The 14298-nt window shown below is 55.4% G+C and overlaps 7 protein-coding genes across 7 annotated transcripts; 3 read left to right on the top strand and 4 right to left on the bottom strand.

The window, feature by feature from the left end:
• Positions 1–113: 113 nt before the first annotated feature.
• Positions 114–4388, top strand: EV422DRAFT_612357 (uncharacterized protein; the record flags this gene model as incomplete). Its single annotated transcript, XM_053073895.1, has 3 exons — positions 114–138; positions 235–333; positions 402–4388. The coding sequence occupies 3 exons, from the start codon at positions 114–116 to the stop codon at positions 4256–4258; spliced, it is 3981 nt and encodes a 1326-aa protein (XP_052927823.1). The 3' UTR covers positions 4259–4388.
• A 425-nt stretch (positions 4389–4813) lies between these two features.
• EV422DRAFT_504910 (S-adenosyl-L-methionine-dependent methyltransferase) lies at positions 4814–7831 on the bottom strand (the record flags this gene model as incomplete). Its single annotated transcript, XM_053068455.1, has 11 exons — positions 4814–4840; positions 4933–5504; positions 5594–5752; positions 5822–5905; positions 5976–6116; positions 6200–6319; positions 6401–6506; positions 6570–6687; positions 6780–7165; positions 7232–7290; positions 7369–7831. The coding sequence occupies 11 exons, from the start codon at positions 7829–7831 to the stop codon at positions 4814–4816; spliced, it is 2235 nt and encodes a 744-aa protein (XP_052927822.1).
• A 640-nt stretch (positions 7832–8471) lies between these two features.
• EV422DRAFT_493798 (flavin reductase like domain-containing protein) lies at positions 8472–9567 on the top strand (the record flags this gene model as incomplete). Its single annotated transcript, XM_053067697.1, has 4 exons — positions 8472–9010; positions 9090–9149; positions 9225–9374; positions 9432–9567. Coding segments are annotated over 4 exons (885 nt in total), but the record flags the coding sequence as incomplete, so codon positions are not given.
• Positions 9568–9655: 88 nt separating this feature from the next.
• On the bottom strand, positions 9656–10299 carry EV422DRAFT_369430 (uncharacterized protein). The gene has a single exon (XM_053066715.1). The coding sequence runs from the start codon at positions 10125–10127 to the stop codon at positions 9744–9746; it is 384 nt and encodes a 127-aa protein (XP_052927820.1). The 5' UTR covers positions 10128–10299; the 3' UTR covers positions 9656–9743.
• EV422DRAFT_369435 (pre-rRNA-processing protein PNO1) lies at positions 9861–11414 on the bottom strand. The gene is made up of 3 exons (XM_053066716.1): positions 11075–11414; positions 10556–10789; positions 9861–10471 (listed from the first exon to the last, which is right to left on the bottom strand). The coding sequence occupies exons 1-3, from the start codon at positions 11312–11314 to the stop codon at positions 10154–10156; spliced, it is 792 nt and encodes a 263-aa protein (XP_052927819.1). The 5' UTR covers positions 11315–11414; the 3' UTR covers positions 9861–10153.
• Positions 11415–11555: 141 nt separating this feature from the next.
• Positions 11556–12755, top strand: EV422DRAFT_369401 (uncharacterized protein). The gene is made up of 3 exons (XM_053066713.1): positions 11556–11934; positions 12001–12162; positions 12242–12755. The coding sequence occupies exons 1-3, from the start codon at positions 11594–11596 to the stop codon at positions 12387–12389; spliced, it is 651 nt and encodes a 216-aa protein (XP_052927818.1). The 5' UTR covers positions 11556–11593; the 3' UTR covers positions 12390–12755.
• A 721-nt stretch (positions 12756–13476) lies between these two features.
• On the bottom strand, positions 13477–14151 carry EV422DRAFT_565686 (uncharacterized protein; the record flags this gene model as incomplete). The annotated part of the gene is made up of 1 exon (XM_053072352.1): positions 13477–14151. The coding sequence occupies one exon, from the start codon at positions 14149–14151 to the stop codon at positions 13477–13479; it is 675 nt and encodes a 224-aa protein (XP_052927817.1).
• Between the last annotated feature and the right edge of the window lie 147 nt (positions 14152–14298).

The following is a 14298-nucleotide window of genomic DNA, read 5'->3' as shown; positions in this document are numbered from 1 at the left end:
GAAGACGAGTCTGTCCAACTGAGGATTACCAGCAGCTGTAGAACGAAGCATATTGGAATCCCGCTCGTCTCACTTTCCATTGACTGTTCCGGACAACAGTGGCCGGCCATACAATGTTCAGGCCACTCCAAAGGAATTGTACGGGATGTCTGTTGACAAGAGTTCCTCACCGTCGTCTTCACAACCCAGAGTATGCGGGTTTCACCACTTTCGCGCCCCACCGCCAATCAGTAGGGTTGGAAACGACGGATGCACCGCCTACGGCGCTTGTGACGAGCAACAATACAGTACATCAGGGGCCTATTAGTCCCGTCCGTAGGAACCCGCTCAATGGTGAGTTCCACATTGAGGTTGTTCACTTCATGGATTATTGCTGAAACGACCCTCGTTTCGTTCTGCAGAGTTGAAACGAGGCCGAGATATCATCGACTATTTCTCCCGATTACTGGCGTCCGATGCGGAGGAGAAACTTTCAAAAGCCCGCCAGATGGCCGATCCCGGATTGCCAGACACTCGTTTCAGAGACCGTCTTCGGACGTTGCAGTCCCAGCAGATCGAGACCTTACTGGACAAAGCGCATGCGCAGTCGACCAAAATCGAAGAGACTGCGGGCCGTGGTGAAGTGCGAGTGAGGTATCTTCATCAAATCAAGAAGCAGCTGTTGGCGGCCCTTATCGAGACCTTGACAACATCGTCCTATTCGCGTGGACAGTTCTTTGATGTATTTGGCCTCGTTGACAACAAGAAGGAGCGAGCCGCGCAACGAAACAATCAGGAGAATATCCAGAAGGCCACTGCGCTGGTTGTTGGGGAGGCGCACCGGCGGTACGGCGTCTCGCCGTCGGCTGATGACTATCATTACGTCGTGGCTGCGAATGTCTACGCGGGTAACATGGCAGCGGCGCAAGACGTGGTGCATTTTGCTTTTACGAAACCCAGAAAGCCCAAACACGAAACCATTTGTCTGCTCGCTATTGCGCTCGCAAAGAACTGGGATTGGGAAGGGACGGCGAAATGTTGGGAGCTTTTGCAGCGGACGGAGTACCAGACCGAAATGCTGACCGAGAAGACTTTGAGGCTGGGATATATCGCGGCGTGGAAGGCGCTGGTTTGCAGTCACCTGCGCTCCATGGACGAATCGGCGCTCACGGGCGTACTCGAGAAGCACGGTTTCAAGAATGTAATGGAGTTGGACTCTGCCCTCATCAACCGGACGTTCACGTCAGATTGTCTCCGGGCGCTCCTCAGAGCCTTCATTGAGGCTCAACCCGGCCGGCTTCGGTACGGTCTTGATGTGTATCGACTCCTCTGCTCGCTCAACTACGATACAGTCGAAGATTACGAAGTGACAGTCCTTGCCTTCGACTCGACGCGACAAGCTGAAGAGATATATGCCCTGGAACGATTCGCAAGATCAAGGCAGTACAAGGATCGGTTGAACGATGACGCGGACGTGAAGCGCCGAGTTGAGTTTGCCAAGAAGAATCGGCATCAGGCCTTTGGGAAGAAATACAGCCGCGACATCCGGGACGCCCTGGATCGCCAACCACCGGACGTCACCCGTGCCTATGATCTCTTTGTGACCGCGGAGGCCGAAGGCTATGCCCTTTCGCCCGGTGCATTCAGCGGTCTCGTTTTCCATTGCACGAGTGGGAACCGGCAATATGAGGCACGGAAGGTCTTCGAAGCCTCCCGCCGGCGGAACGTTACGCTGCCAAAGTCGAGCTACCTTAAACTCATTGAAGTTGCGTGTGATAATGGAGATTGGAAACAGGCGTACGAGCTTATCGACGACATGCTCCAAGACAAGGGGCTTGCGGTTGCCGCGGCGGACGTAGGGGCACGAATGATGTCCCTGGCAGGCAAAGTGACCCAGGGCAGTGTCGCACAGCTCGAAAGTGTTCGTGAGGTTTACAAACAGCTGATTGAGAAAGGAGTCGCCACATCGATTAGGATGGTCAACGTCCTCGCAAGCAGCATTGCGAAAGTCGGAGACTTCGCGGCTGTGGAGAAGCTCATCGGGGAACACGAGGGGTCTGTGGTCACAGATGAATTCACCCTTCACGCTGTAGTTCTAGCTGCTACCAACGCTGGACGGACGGAAGAAGCTCGAGCTTATGCTGAACGCTACTGGGAGAGAGGCATCAAACCTTTTGTGTCGACTGTCGCGCTGTTGATCGAGGGTAGTGCAAGTTTGGAGGAAGGCAAGCGCTTGGTAGAACGAGCTGAACAAAAATGGGGGATCCACATTCCCGGCAATACCGCAAGGAGTTCTCTAGCGAAGATTGGAACTCCTCGCTCCTTGGCTCATACCAAGGACCGATTGCTGTTTACATCTCGATTAACTGGCAAGCACGCGACATCTGGATCAGCTGAAAATGACGAGGAGATCAAGCGGAGAACGATGGAGATACAGGAGCGTTTAGCAAAATCTGAAGTGAAAGAAGCTCTAGCGCTTTTTGACGATATGAATGCACATCCGGATTTCAAACCGAATCAGATCACGTATCATGTCCTTATCCACCACTTTGCGCGCCTTAATGATCTGAAAAAAGCCGAAAGCCTCTTGAAAGACATGGATGAGGCAGGGATCACACCTACTGTGCACACTTACACGAGCGTAGTTGGCGCATACGCCCGCATCGGCACTGACGAGGACATTGAGAACCTGCTTGAAGAGATACAAAAACGACGCGTCAATCTCGACGCTGGCTTTCTGAACGCCATCATCAAAGCCCGTGTCGATCAACTCGACATGAAAGGCGCCCGTAGGTGGCGCCGGAAATTGATAAAGTGGAAGCCCGACTATGCAACCAGTCGCATCCGGACCAACCAGCTCACTTATGTCCTTCTCATGGAAGGGTACGGGAATGTCGGAACGTCAAGAGCGAAGTCCAGTGCGATCGAGTTGTTGAAGGCAATCGAGTCGAAGTCGAACATCGACCCCACGTCTCGCATTGTTGACCACGTCCCGTACACGACGTGCATTGCGGCGCTGGGTAAGAATGGTCAATTGAAGGAGGCGTTGCAGACGTGGAATCGTATGCTCGTGAGAGGGATCACGCCTGTCGTGGAGACGCACAATGCCTTGTTATTGGCCTTCTACAAGGCTGGTGACTTGAAGGGTGCCGAACAGTGGTTCACGCACAAGCAAAGTTTTGGGGCCGCCAATGCATTTGAGCCTGATGCCATTACGTACATGACGTTAATCAGAGGACATGCGGACGCGGATGATGCGGAAGGTGTTGCGCGATGGGTCGCTGCCATGAAAGAAGCCGGGATCCCGCCAAGTATCGCGACGCACTGCATTCTTTTGACCTGGATGTGCCGCACCAGTCGCGACGCTCAAGCCCGCGAATACTATGCATCCATGCCAACCACGGGCGACGTCGGCGAACAAGCTGCCCACGCTGTGATGCTTGGATTCAGTCAGCGGACAGCGTTACCCGATGGCAACACCGACGCCGAACTCGACAAATGGCTCGAAACATTCATGGACAGTGGCGTCCCGCTGAACGTGCATGCCAGCACCCTCCTCCTCGCGACATACGGCAAACAGGGCAAATTCGACGACATGCGCTCCGTTCTGGAAATCATGGACGAGACCGGCATGCGGCCGAACGAAATCACCTTCCACGTCATTCTTAACGCGTTGGCAAAGGCAGGGAAGGTGACGGAAATGCAAAGCTACATCGACGAGATGATTTCTAGAGGCGTCCCTGTCCAAGTGGGACACGTGGTCTGCTTGATGGACGCCTACGTCAGGACCCGCAATCTCGAGGAACTCGAAAAGTGCTGGCAGTGGCTGCAGGAGGCTTCCTGGCCCGGCCGCCCGCCACACAAAGTGAGAAAGACTGCCTATTTCGACCCCAACCTCCCCGGCGCGGCCGTCTCGCTTTACCTCGACGGCCTCGGTCTCCTCTCCACCGCCGACCGCGTCAACGACGCCTGGAGCGCCATCCAACGCAGCCGCAAATCCACCCGGACACAACTCGAAGACAACGAGGTCTGCTCATACGTCGAGGCCCTCGTGAGGCTTGGACACGTCACAGAGGCCGTCGACGCTGTGGTATGGTGGAAGGAGCTGAAGGAGTCGCGCAAGCTAGATAAGGTGGATCAGAAGATCTTGAGGAATCTCGTAGGGATGGTTATGCAAGGGGAGGGCGCGGAGAAGAAGGTGAAAGTGGTTTTGGACAGGCTGGAAAAACATTTTCGGGAGGGTGAGTTGAGGGAGGTTAGGGAGTTGGCGAAGGTGTGAGTGGTTGGTTTTTCTTCTGTGGCGTATTGTAGATGCGGTTAGATTGCTGGTATTTTGGGATGTACATAGTTTCAATCTAGAATGTGGATGATCATGGACTGCCGAGGTCAGGAGTCCTCGGACAACGGCATTTGCGAAGTTCATCTCCTTTCGGAACCGACTGCATCGGTGGCCGCCTCGCAAAGATGTGGTCACGGGTATAGCCCGCATAGAACACACCGTCGACAAACAATGGAAGCAGTAATGGACGTAACAATTGATTTACCAGCAACATGTGGTATGCCAATAACCTACCCAAAAATTAGGGAATATGTTCACCGACCCATCAACCCAAATTCGACATGTGAGGCTCACCGTGAGGCAAAAAGGTGCGGCTCTTTGTTCCGGTTCAGCGAAATAAAAGGAGGCCCACTTTTTTTTACCGGGCGGGACGAAAGACGGGATAAAGCAAGAACGAAGTGGAAGCTTCGCCCACATACAAAACAAAACGATATGGAAATAGGTGCGTCCCGTCAATCCGTTCAAAGGATATATATACATTGGACGAAAAAAGGGTCATTTCCACGGTTTTGGATTCGGGACCTTCATCACATCAAAAGGAAAGAATCCACAGATCAGAAAAATGCCATCGCAAAAACCCAGATCGCACATCACCCGTCTCCCATCTCACTCACCGGGTACGAAACCAACTTGGGCGCACTAACCCACTTCCCGCCGCCGGCGTTCATCGTCCTGTACGCAGCATCCCTCGGGCCCCAGAAATTCGCCAAACTCAGCCCGTAGATCCCCATCTGTTTCTGCCATGACGGGGCGGCTTGTTTCGCTTTTCGCGGCGGTGCTTTCTCTTTCTCTTTCGCATCTGACGCATCCGCGGGATCCGTAACAGCGGGATTGAGGGTGGGGTTATGATCGCCCTCCGCCGCGCCCGCGAGATTCTGCGTACTCCCCGCCCCTTGCTCGCCCGCCGGCCCCACCACGCGAGTCGTACTCAACCCCCGCGGCAGACTCAACCGCGCGACACTGGCCGCCATCGCTTTCGTCAGGCGGGGCTCGAACAGCTCGCCTTTACGGCGGATGTGGGGTTTGCGTTTCCTCCGCCGTTTTTGGGGGGTGTCGAGGTCGGTGGGGTTGGTTAACGGATCGACTTCTTCTGGGGGAGTGGGAGGGGAGGGCGGGGTGGGGTGGAAGGAGGCGATGAAGATGCCGTTGCCGGTTGCTTCTGAGGGGGTGATTTTTAGGCATTCCTCTACAGAGTGGGTTGGATATTGATCAGTATGCATGGATGGATCTGAGTACGAATGGACTAAGATGGTGATGGCATGAGAGTCTCCTTACCAATCTCATATTCCTGGTTCCGCTCAACAGGCACCTCCGGCAACACACACCCAAGCTCCCACGCATCATCGAGAGCCTCCAATGTCTCGCGCACAACCTCCTCGTTCTCTTCGGCGTTGATGGAGCGGGTTACGTAGGTTACTGCTTTTATGTTTGGGACTGGGAGTGGGATGTGGGTTAGCGACATGCGATGGTGATGTTGGTGGGGAATTGGAGTGTTGGTCTTACACGAAAAGGCGTGCCGAAGCGTGGCTAGCTGCTGGGATTTGAGTGCCCAGAGGTCTTTTTGCGAGTACTGTTCGCTCGAGTACTCTGCGGACATCAACCCCAAGTCAGAACCACCGAAAGTTATCCTCAGAACGCAAAACCCGCAAAGCATTACCCTCCTCTTGCAGCAGATACCCTAGTTTGTCGAGTATCCCCGTCCCCGAGTTCAACGGCTCGACGATGATGACCGACACGTTGGCGAATTTGGGGTCCAGGGGGTCGAGGGTGGTAAATTCTGACTCGATTATTTCCAAATCTATATATCCAGAGAGCTAACGTCAGGCGTTTGCCAACTAAAGAGGGGGTCCGAGGATAATATGGGTTTTGGGAGGGGCTTACTCTGACACCCCTGAATCTCCTTATGCAATTTCAGCGTCTCCAACCTCCCAGTCCGCGCTTCGCAGGCAAAGACGGTGCCGGATTCGCTGAGGAGGGATGCGAGATGGAGGGCTTTGATGCCTGTGTAATTTTTCAAGAGAAGAGTGAGTGTGGGAAGAATAAGGGGTTGATGGACGTGGATGGGAAAAACAAACTCGTTACCGCAGCCAGCGCGAGCATCGAGGACTTGAATGGGTTGGGATTCTTCGAGGTTGAGGTCGGGGAGGATGGAGCGGACGTGTTGGGGGAGCCAGAAGCTAGATTTGTCCTGAAGGTTGCGGAGATCTTAAAGATCGGTCTCGACCCCTTCCGGAGCAGACGATGGCCCTACCTCAACGATCAAACGGCCCTCAGTGACAGCCTTGCTGGCTTTGATTTCCGCAAAGCAGTCCGGCGAAACTACGATCAGATCCTGGAAGTCTGGGTCGATGACCACTCCTTGCTGAAAGCTACCAAAAAAGAACACACACACACATCAGTCCCAGGCTCCCCACTACCCCAATACCAACACCCAGCCGTTTGTGTTTTCTCCTTTACGCACCTCTCACTCCCCAACGCAGCCTCCAGCTCCCCCAAAACCCTCCCCACCGTCGTCTTGAAATGATTCACCCTCAAACACTTCGGCATATCCCCCGCAATGTACTCCTTCCTCCGTATCCCCTCCGGCAACACATTCTCCATCTGCTCCTTACTCGTGTTCCCGCTCGCCTTCCGCGCGATCCGCACGCGGGCGTACGCGGCGGCCAGTTTGACTTGGAACCCGCGCAGAGTCTGGTCGAGCTCTTTGACGAGCTCGAAGTGGTCTTTGTCGGTGGGAAGGGCGTCGGCGGGGAGGGTGTAGTCGATGCCGGGGTATTTGTGGTAGTCGAAGTGGTTTTTCATGAGGTCGTAGATCATAATCTTCACGATGGCGAGTTGGTTTAGGAACTGTGGTGGTGGAAGATGGTAGTGAGATACTTGGCTTGGCTCAGTCGGCATGCATTATCAGTTTACCTCGTTGTTGTATACAAGGAACTGGGTTTTTACGAGAATCGTGTCGATGTACGGCAGATCTATGGGTCGTACAGATATCCATTAGCTGCAAGGCCAGAAGAAATGAGCCGAGCGCATGAAGCGGAAGCAACCCTTACATTTCATAGTCCCATACACCAACTTCAGCACCTTATCCCCCATATTGTCTCTCCAAAGCGCACTTTGCCCTAAATTCCCGCTCTTCATCTTCCGATACGGCGCCGCCCCCACAAACACGCTCTCATTAACCATATTCTCCAGCGTCTCAGCCGCCAGCAAGATCTCCGCACACGTATGCTGCTCCTCGGCGTCCAGATCATCCAGGAGGGAATGGGAGCGTTGCAGGGCGGATGAGGATGCGGTGGAGTCGTCGCTGATGTTGGAGGTCGAGCGGGAGAGACGTGCGGCCCAGGCGCCGCCAGGGGCGAGGGAGATGTCGGAGTGGTAGGCGCGGAGACTGCCTTGGGCGCGGGGGAGGGAGGGGTTGGAGGATTGGTGGGGGTGTTTACGGAGGAGGGAGGTGGAGCTGCCGAGGGAGGAGCGGTGCTCTAGGGCTGTTTCTTGGAAGTGGGTTGTCGACATTTTCGGCTGATGAGTTGCAAAGAGTTCAGATGTGTAGGTTTTCTTATGAAGGGTGTGATGCTAGGTTGCATGAGAATTCAACCTGCGAGGTTGAGGGCGGGGGGGGGGGGGGATGTCCAGCAGGCGTACCGTGGAAGGTCCAGCCTCCATCTGTGGGCATGTCTTTCTTTGCCCCTGAGGGAAACGCCCAGTCGGAGCTTGCCGAATGCCGTGCGCGACCCCGTCAACACGTCACTCCCCCCCCCTCCTGCAACTCCCAGGAGGATAGAATTCACTCCTGGCCTGCCCATCCTCCACTTCGCCGTCGACACCGCACGATGTCTCCACTACACAGAAGTCTCCAGATACTAACCGTCCGGCTAACTCGATGCCGCCGGAGTCTACCCAGCGCCTCAGCGATAACGCGGCGGCATCGTAGTCCAGAGCCTGCCCCATCACCACCGCCAACGATCTGCACCCGATGGCGAGCATTCAGCCAAACAGCAGCACGAGCCGACCCCGATACAGAAGCAGCAGCACCGCAGATAACGCCTGCCGAGCTCCGGTCTGTCATGCGGAAGGTTCCTTCGCAAGGTTCGATGAGGGGTCTCAACCCGAACTCCGACTCCTGCCGTCGCTCTAACCCTCCCTTCTTCTCTCAGTGGTAGTAGTAACGCTCAACACCCCCTCAACTCCCACCACGCACCTCGGCACAACCTGCAGCTCCTTCACCTCCGTCTCCCTCACACCCCCCATCATCTCCTTCTGCGTGCGTACCCCCTCCCGCACCTCGCACGTCCTCACAACCCACCCAACCGGCGATTTCGCCGTCCACATCCTCTCCAAACACCAAACCGCCGCCTCCCTCGCCTTCTCCTCCCCACGTACCCAACACGACCTCTCAGCCTTCCCCCACCACATCGACGCCTGCACCTCCCTCCCCATCCTCCATAACTGCCTCGGCGTGCTGATATGTAGAGTGTGTAAGGACAAACGCGTGCAGGTCGGGGATCATGAAGTGTGGTTTGGCGAGGTGGTGAGGATTGTACCTGGCGTGGGCAGTGTGAGTGGGGAGACGAGCATGGAGCCGTTGGTGTATTATGAGAGTTCGTATAGGAGTGTGGGGGATGAGGTGTTCATGGAGCGGTTGGAGAAGGGGGGTTTGTCGTTTAGGGAGTGGACGCATCGTGCGCATTTGAGGTGGGGCTGCCGTCTTTCATTTGGGAGCCTTTTACTTCATGGTGCAATACCCCGTGCTAACCACTTGTGGGTTTCCTAGGATGGCATGGATCTACCTCCGCGAATCGACCAAAAAGGAAGACGCATTCCCCAAAATCAAGTACGTGCTCCTGTCTTCCCACCCACCCTCTTCCCCCATTTGCCCACCCTCTAACCTCCCCCCTCACAACCCCAGAAAAGCAATCCAAACCCACAACGCCGCAAACGCCCACCTCATCAAACACGGCTACAACGAAACCATCACCTGGTTCTACCTCCACCTGATCGATCTCGCCTTGAAAGATCACCATCTTCACTCCTCCGCATCCGCATCCTCATCTTCCTCGTCACCTCCGCCAACCCCACCGGACGCATCACGCTCGGCGCCGAACAGCACCACCAGAATAACACCGGCGGTGAACCAAAACGAAGACTTTCTGGATTTCATCGCCCGGTACCCCGTGCTGGAAGACCGCCGGGTCGTCGGGCGGTACTACTCCGCCGATGTGTTGAGGAGCGAAGGCGCACGGGAACGGTGAGTGAACCTCGTATCTGAGGTGGTTCTTGTACGGATGTGTGGATGTTGAGTTTGTTTGGCTTTGCAGTGTCGTGGAGCCGGATAGGAGACGTATGCCGCGGACGATTCAGGAGGCTGCTGCGGCGGCTGCTGCTGCTGCGTAGGAACGAAGATCGACACATGTTGAGGGCCACTTTTTTAGAGTGTCCAATGATGGTGTTGGTGTTCGTGCGCGAGGTTCCCAAATGAGGGCGTGCGAACGGGGGTGTTGAGGTATCTCACACGAGCATAGCTCGTTTTTGCGGGCATAGGAAGAATAGAATAAACGGTCCTCTGTGGTACTCTATAGCTTCGGACGTACATATATGCATAATGATAATGTGAATAGCTATAAATTACACAGGTTGGGGGGAGGGGAGAGTTGTGTTGCACCCGCCGTGTGAGGATGAGGTATAAGTAAACTAGATACAAAAGATGGTTGCGGGTGGGTGGGTTGCCAAAATGTGATTCCGCTACGACAAGAAGCAAAAACAGGGGGGGAGTGGCTCGTCTCGCAAGCAACCCCCTTGTATTCGCACGCATAGACAGAGCGAGAAAAGCGAGATGTCTCAAAACCTCTCCTTCATCCTCGAACTAACAGTCCTCAACTGAGAATACACCTTCCCCGGCGTGCTTCCCAAAATCAAACTCACAATCGCATCTCTCGCCACTCTGATATTCGCAAACGACCCAAGGATATGTATCTTGGTGTCAGCGATGACGACACGGGTGCGGGATGTGTTTTCAATAGCGAATTTGGTTTTGCCGTCTTTGCCGACGATGCGGCCGATGGCGCGGGAGAGGTTGTCGCCGGTGAGGGTTTTAACGTCCTTGATTTCGAAGGTGTCGAGGTAGAGGTCGTCGAGACGGAGGAGGGCGATGGCGTCCTATCGGGATACCGAGGAGGTGATGAGAACATGTGGATACAGATCTTTGCTCGATTGAATTGATTGATAAAACGGCTCACTCACATCAATCTCAAACCCCAAACAATAGGCCTTCACAAAATCCGCACTCTTCTGCAACGCCCCAGCGTCCTCGGTCTGCTTGCACGTCCGCATCTCGACGGCTTTGGCTTTCAGGTTCATCCGCACCTGCAGCTTCATGTGCTCCACGAGCGGGGAGTAGATCTTGATCCAGTCCTTCTGGATCGGGGTGATGCGGTGTGGGGGCACGGGTACTTTGCGAGATTCTTGTTTTCCTGACTAGAAACACACGGATGAGTTAGACTGTCCCTTGTCACTGTCTGTGCGGGAATAGATTGCAGGGGTGGGACGAGGCATTCTCTCTTCTCCAAGCGGGTCAGGTATGAAGTGCTCTCATCAAAGGCACCGAGTAAGGTCCGTATATAAGCCGGCACCTCCCCAGTACCTGAAAAAACTCAGGGCTTGACTCTATATTGGAATCATCACTCCCAGCTTGGGGCCGAAAAAGATACCTCTCCCCACCCACTGCAGTTCACCTTTTCCCATTCATTCCCCAAAACATACCAAAAGCTCCGACGGCTTCACTTTCTTAAACTTTGGCTTATCCGTCTGGGGCGTGGGTGTATCTGTGTCCATGGCGTCGGTTGTATGTGGTGATGGGGCCGCCGCTGCTGCTGCTGCTGTTGTTGTTGTGGTTGTGGAGCCGGGTATGGTGATAAGGTCGTCGGAGGTGTCCATTGCGTCTTCGGGGGCACTTGTTTTTGGCGCCTTTTTGGCGGGTTTGGTGGCGGTTACTCTGCCCATTGCTGCTCTGTCGTAGGTTTTGTATATGTGGTTGAGTGGAGATTGGTTGTTTACTGCCGCTGCGTCCGTTATGCTTCTTCAAGGAAATGGGTCGTTTGAGCTCGATACGAAAAAAAGTTCGTAGGGAGTTTGAAGTTGCGAAAAAGGGCAAGTTGCGGGGAGGTCACGGGGTGTCACGTGCATGAGACTCTTTTTAAGTGGCTTGCTCTTCCAACCTGCCGTTCTGCCGACTTTCGAGGCTCAAAACCTTCACCAACAGGCAGCATCATCAACCCCAAAATGCCAGAACAACAGTCATCGTCAACATCCGCACCAGGGCCACCATCAGCGGCACCCGCACCACCCGCATCCGCTCTCCAACAAAAACAGCCGCCAAAACGCAAACTCTCCCAAGCCCTCAGCGCATCCGCCCTCGCCGCACGGAGCATCGCCAACAAACAATCACAAGCCACCAAAAAGCGAAAGCAAACCGATCCACCACCATTAGCAGCAGCGACACCGAATGAGAAAAATGCGCAGGTCACTGTCCCAGCACCGGCGGCGGACACAGCACGCGCGGGATTCAGGCCATCGAAACTAACAATCTCCCCATCCCCATTCGCATACCTCCGTCTTCGCTTGTAAGTCTCCCCTCCCCCGTCCCCAGCTCACCATCACTCCGTTTCCCCTAACCATCCCCCACACAGCACATCATCTGACCCAACATACACAGTCACTCCCCTCCACTTCCGCAACGCGATCAACCACGCGCTAAGGGAGGTGTTTCGGATCGTTGGTGCGGCGCATCATGTTGATTTGCTCAGATACTCGGAATCCAAAAGGGTCGGTATCATCCGGACTACATACGAGTAAGCAACCCCCACAAAAAAAACAAATGCGTCCATTTTTCCCTTTAAGTTGCTGACAGAGTTGACATGATTTGAGTAGATCGGTACCGACCGTCCGCGCGGCGTTAACGCTGTTGAGCGAGTACCAGGGGACCGAGTATCGGGTGGACGTGCTGGATTGTTCGCCGTGTCTGTTTAGTTTGGCGCATAGTAGCCAGGGTGGGGGGAGGGTTGATGCTGTGGGATGAGTGAGGGGCATGCCGGTGATGAGTGGAATCGTTCTCGAAATCGGATGTTTATCGAAAAGATTGTCGTCCGTCTGTGGGACCGAGACGCCGCAGATGTGAGCTCGGCGAGGGCGTGGGGCCGCTGATGAACTGATGGGTGGGGGTAAACACTTCGCGAAATAACATTTCCCGAAACGGATGTGGAACCGAGATGCCGCGCTAGAGGCTGTCTCGGGGGGCGAGCCCGCTTGTGGTTATGAACCGAAGGACAGCCCGCTTGTGGTTCGAACGCGAAAACGAAAGCCCAACCCGACACTCGGGGCCCAACGACGTCCTGATTGGGTCGAATAGAAGCCCAGAGAAATAATCCCCACAAGTTCTCAAAACCACCAGTTTATACGGACGGCACGCCTACGTGAACCCGAAGGCGCCTTTATTGGGCCTACGGCGGGTAGTACAGAAAAACAGGATCTTCCACCATGTATCGCGGTCGATCTACATCTTCAGCAACTCGATCGATTTGGAGAATTCTACGTAGGAAGGGATGGACGGGGGGGATTGCTCGTGGGTGTATATAAGATGTATGCTCAAGGGTGTGTTGATGTAGGAATGCGTGCGGGATCCGTAGCGGTGGAGGGATCAGACGAACAGAGTGGAGCGCAGTATAGAGATGCGATGTTTTGAGCTCGATAGGGTGTAGGGTAGTTTTCGTGCCCGGTCTGGGAATTCATACTTTGCGTATTCACTCGGTGATGCATACACAGCGTCGAGGCGTTTCTACTGTGCACCAGCGTTATTCTGTGATGATGTTGTGGCGAGGAGGGTCACCCTTGTCCACTACCATCGCCGGCGGGTTTGCCCCATCTCCGTGGCCCCGCGCGATATCGGACGGCGAGGTGTCGGTTTCGTCACTTTGGAGCTCCGGGGGGGCCGCTGTCACTTCGATAGTATGCGGTAAGCTCACAGCGATGTCACGTATATCGACCTCCTGTGGTGGGTATGATCCGGGTTGTGGGCGATGGCCGCGAATGCGTTATAAGGCCATCGCACCCATCCCGTCGATGGGAACATGTTCCCGTAGTTCCCACACAAGAAGGCACTCAAGCAGTCACCGAAAATGCCCCAAAAGCAACGCCAACCTCTCCCTTCCCTTCTCCCCCTCCCCATCCCTCCCCTCTCCCCGTCCCACGTCCCCAGCCCCACAAAACAACCCCCTCCAATTCCACCCCCCCTTCCCGCCCCTCGCCTCCCAAAACGCCGCCTCCGCATCCGCTATCGAGTCCACACGCGCGACAAACTCAGCCGCCCACGTCGTCCCCGCCGTCCGCGCACGTATCGTCTGTTTCTGTTTCTGCTCGCAATGCGCAGGCGGGCTGGACCGGAGGTAGGCGGCGGTCAGAGCCTCATTCGACCACGCGGCCGAATACTCCTCCCCCCCCTCCTCGTCCGAATCCCCCGCACCACCCGACACGTAGCTTGACAGCGTGGGGAGACGCAAGATGGGTTCGTGGACCCTATCCCGGGCTTGGCACGACCCCTCGTCTGTGAGGCACGCCGGCGCTGTGTCCCGAGACGGCCCGGCAGCGAATTGCGCGAATTCCCCGTCCCAGTTCTGCGAGAATGTCGACGTGGGGGATGCTAAGCCCGGCCTGTGTGGGATCTCGGGGCGGGTGGAGTGCCGGCGGCCTTTGGTGGAGGAGGGAGATGAGGCTCCGAGGAGGATTTGGTCGGCGAGGCGGCTTAGCGGGGACGGGGTGGAGGCCGTGCAGGTTGAATGGGCCATTGGTGCTGGTTCAGGGCGATGTTATTTGGTATACCCTGTGCAGGTTGGGACGACGGGGAAGAGCGCTGTAGAGGAAGTGTTTTCGTTGTGTGTGTAGACTAAATAGAAATGTCAACTGAAGTAGTCCGAGCCCGGAATGTCGTTGGG

This window comes from Fimicolochytrium jonesii, assembly GCF_025526975.1.
Source record: "Fimicolochytrium jonesii strain JEL569 chromosome Unknown EV422scaffold_5, whole genome shotgun sequence".
NCBI classification, from domain to species: domain Eukaryota; kingdom Fungi; phylum Chytridiomycota; class Chytridiomycetes; order Spizellomycetales; family Powellomycetaceae; genus Fimicolochytrium; species Fimicolochytrium jonesii.
The sequence above is the reverse complement of the archived record's forward strand: the minus strand, read 5'-3'. Positions and strand labels throughout refer to the sequence as shown.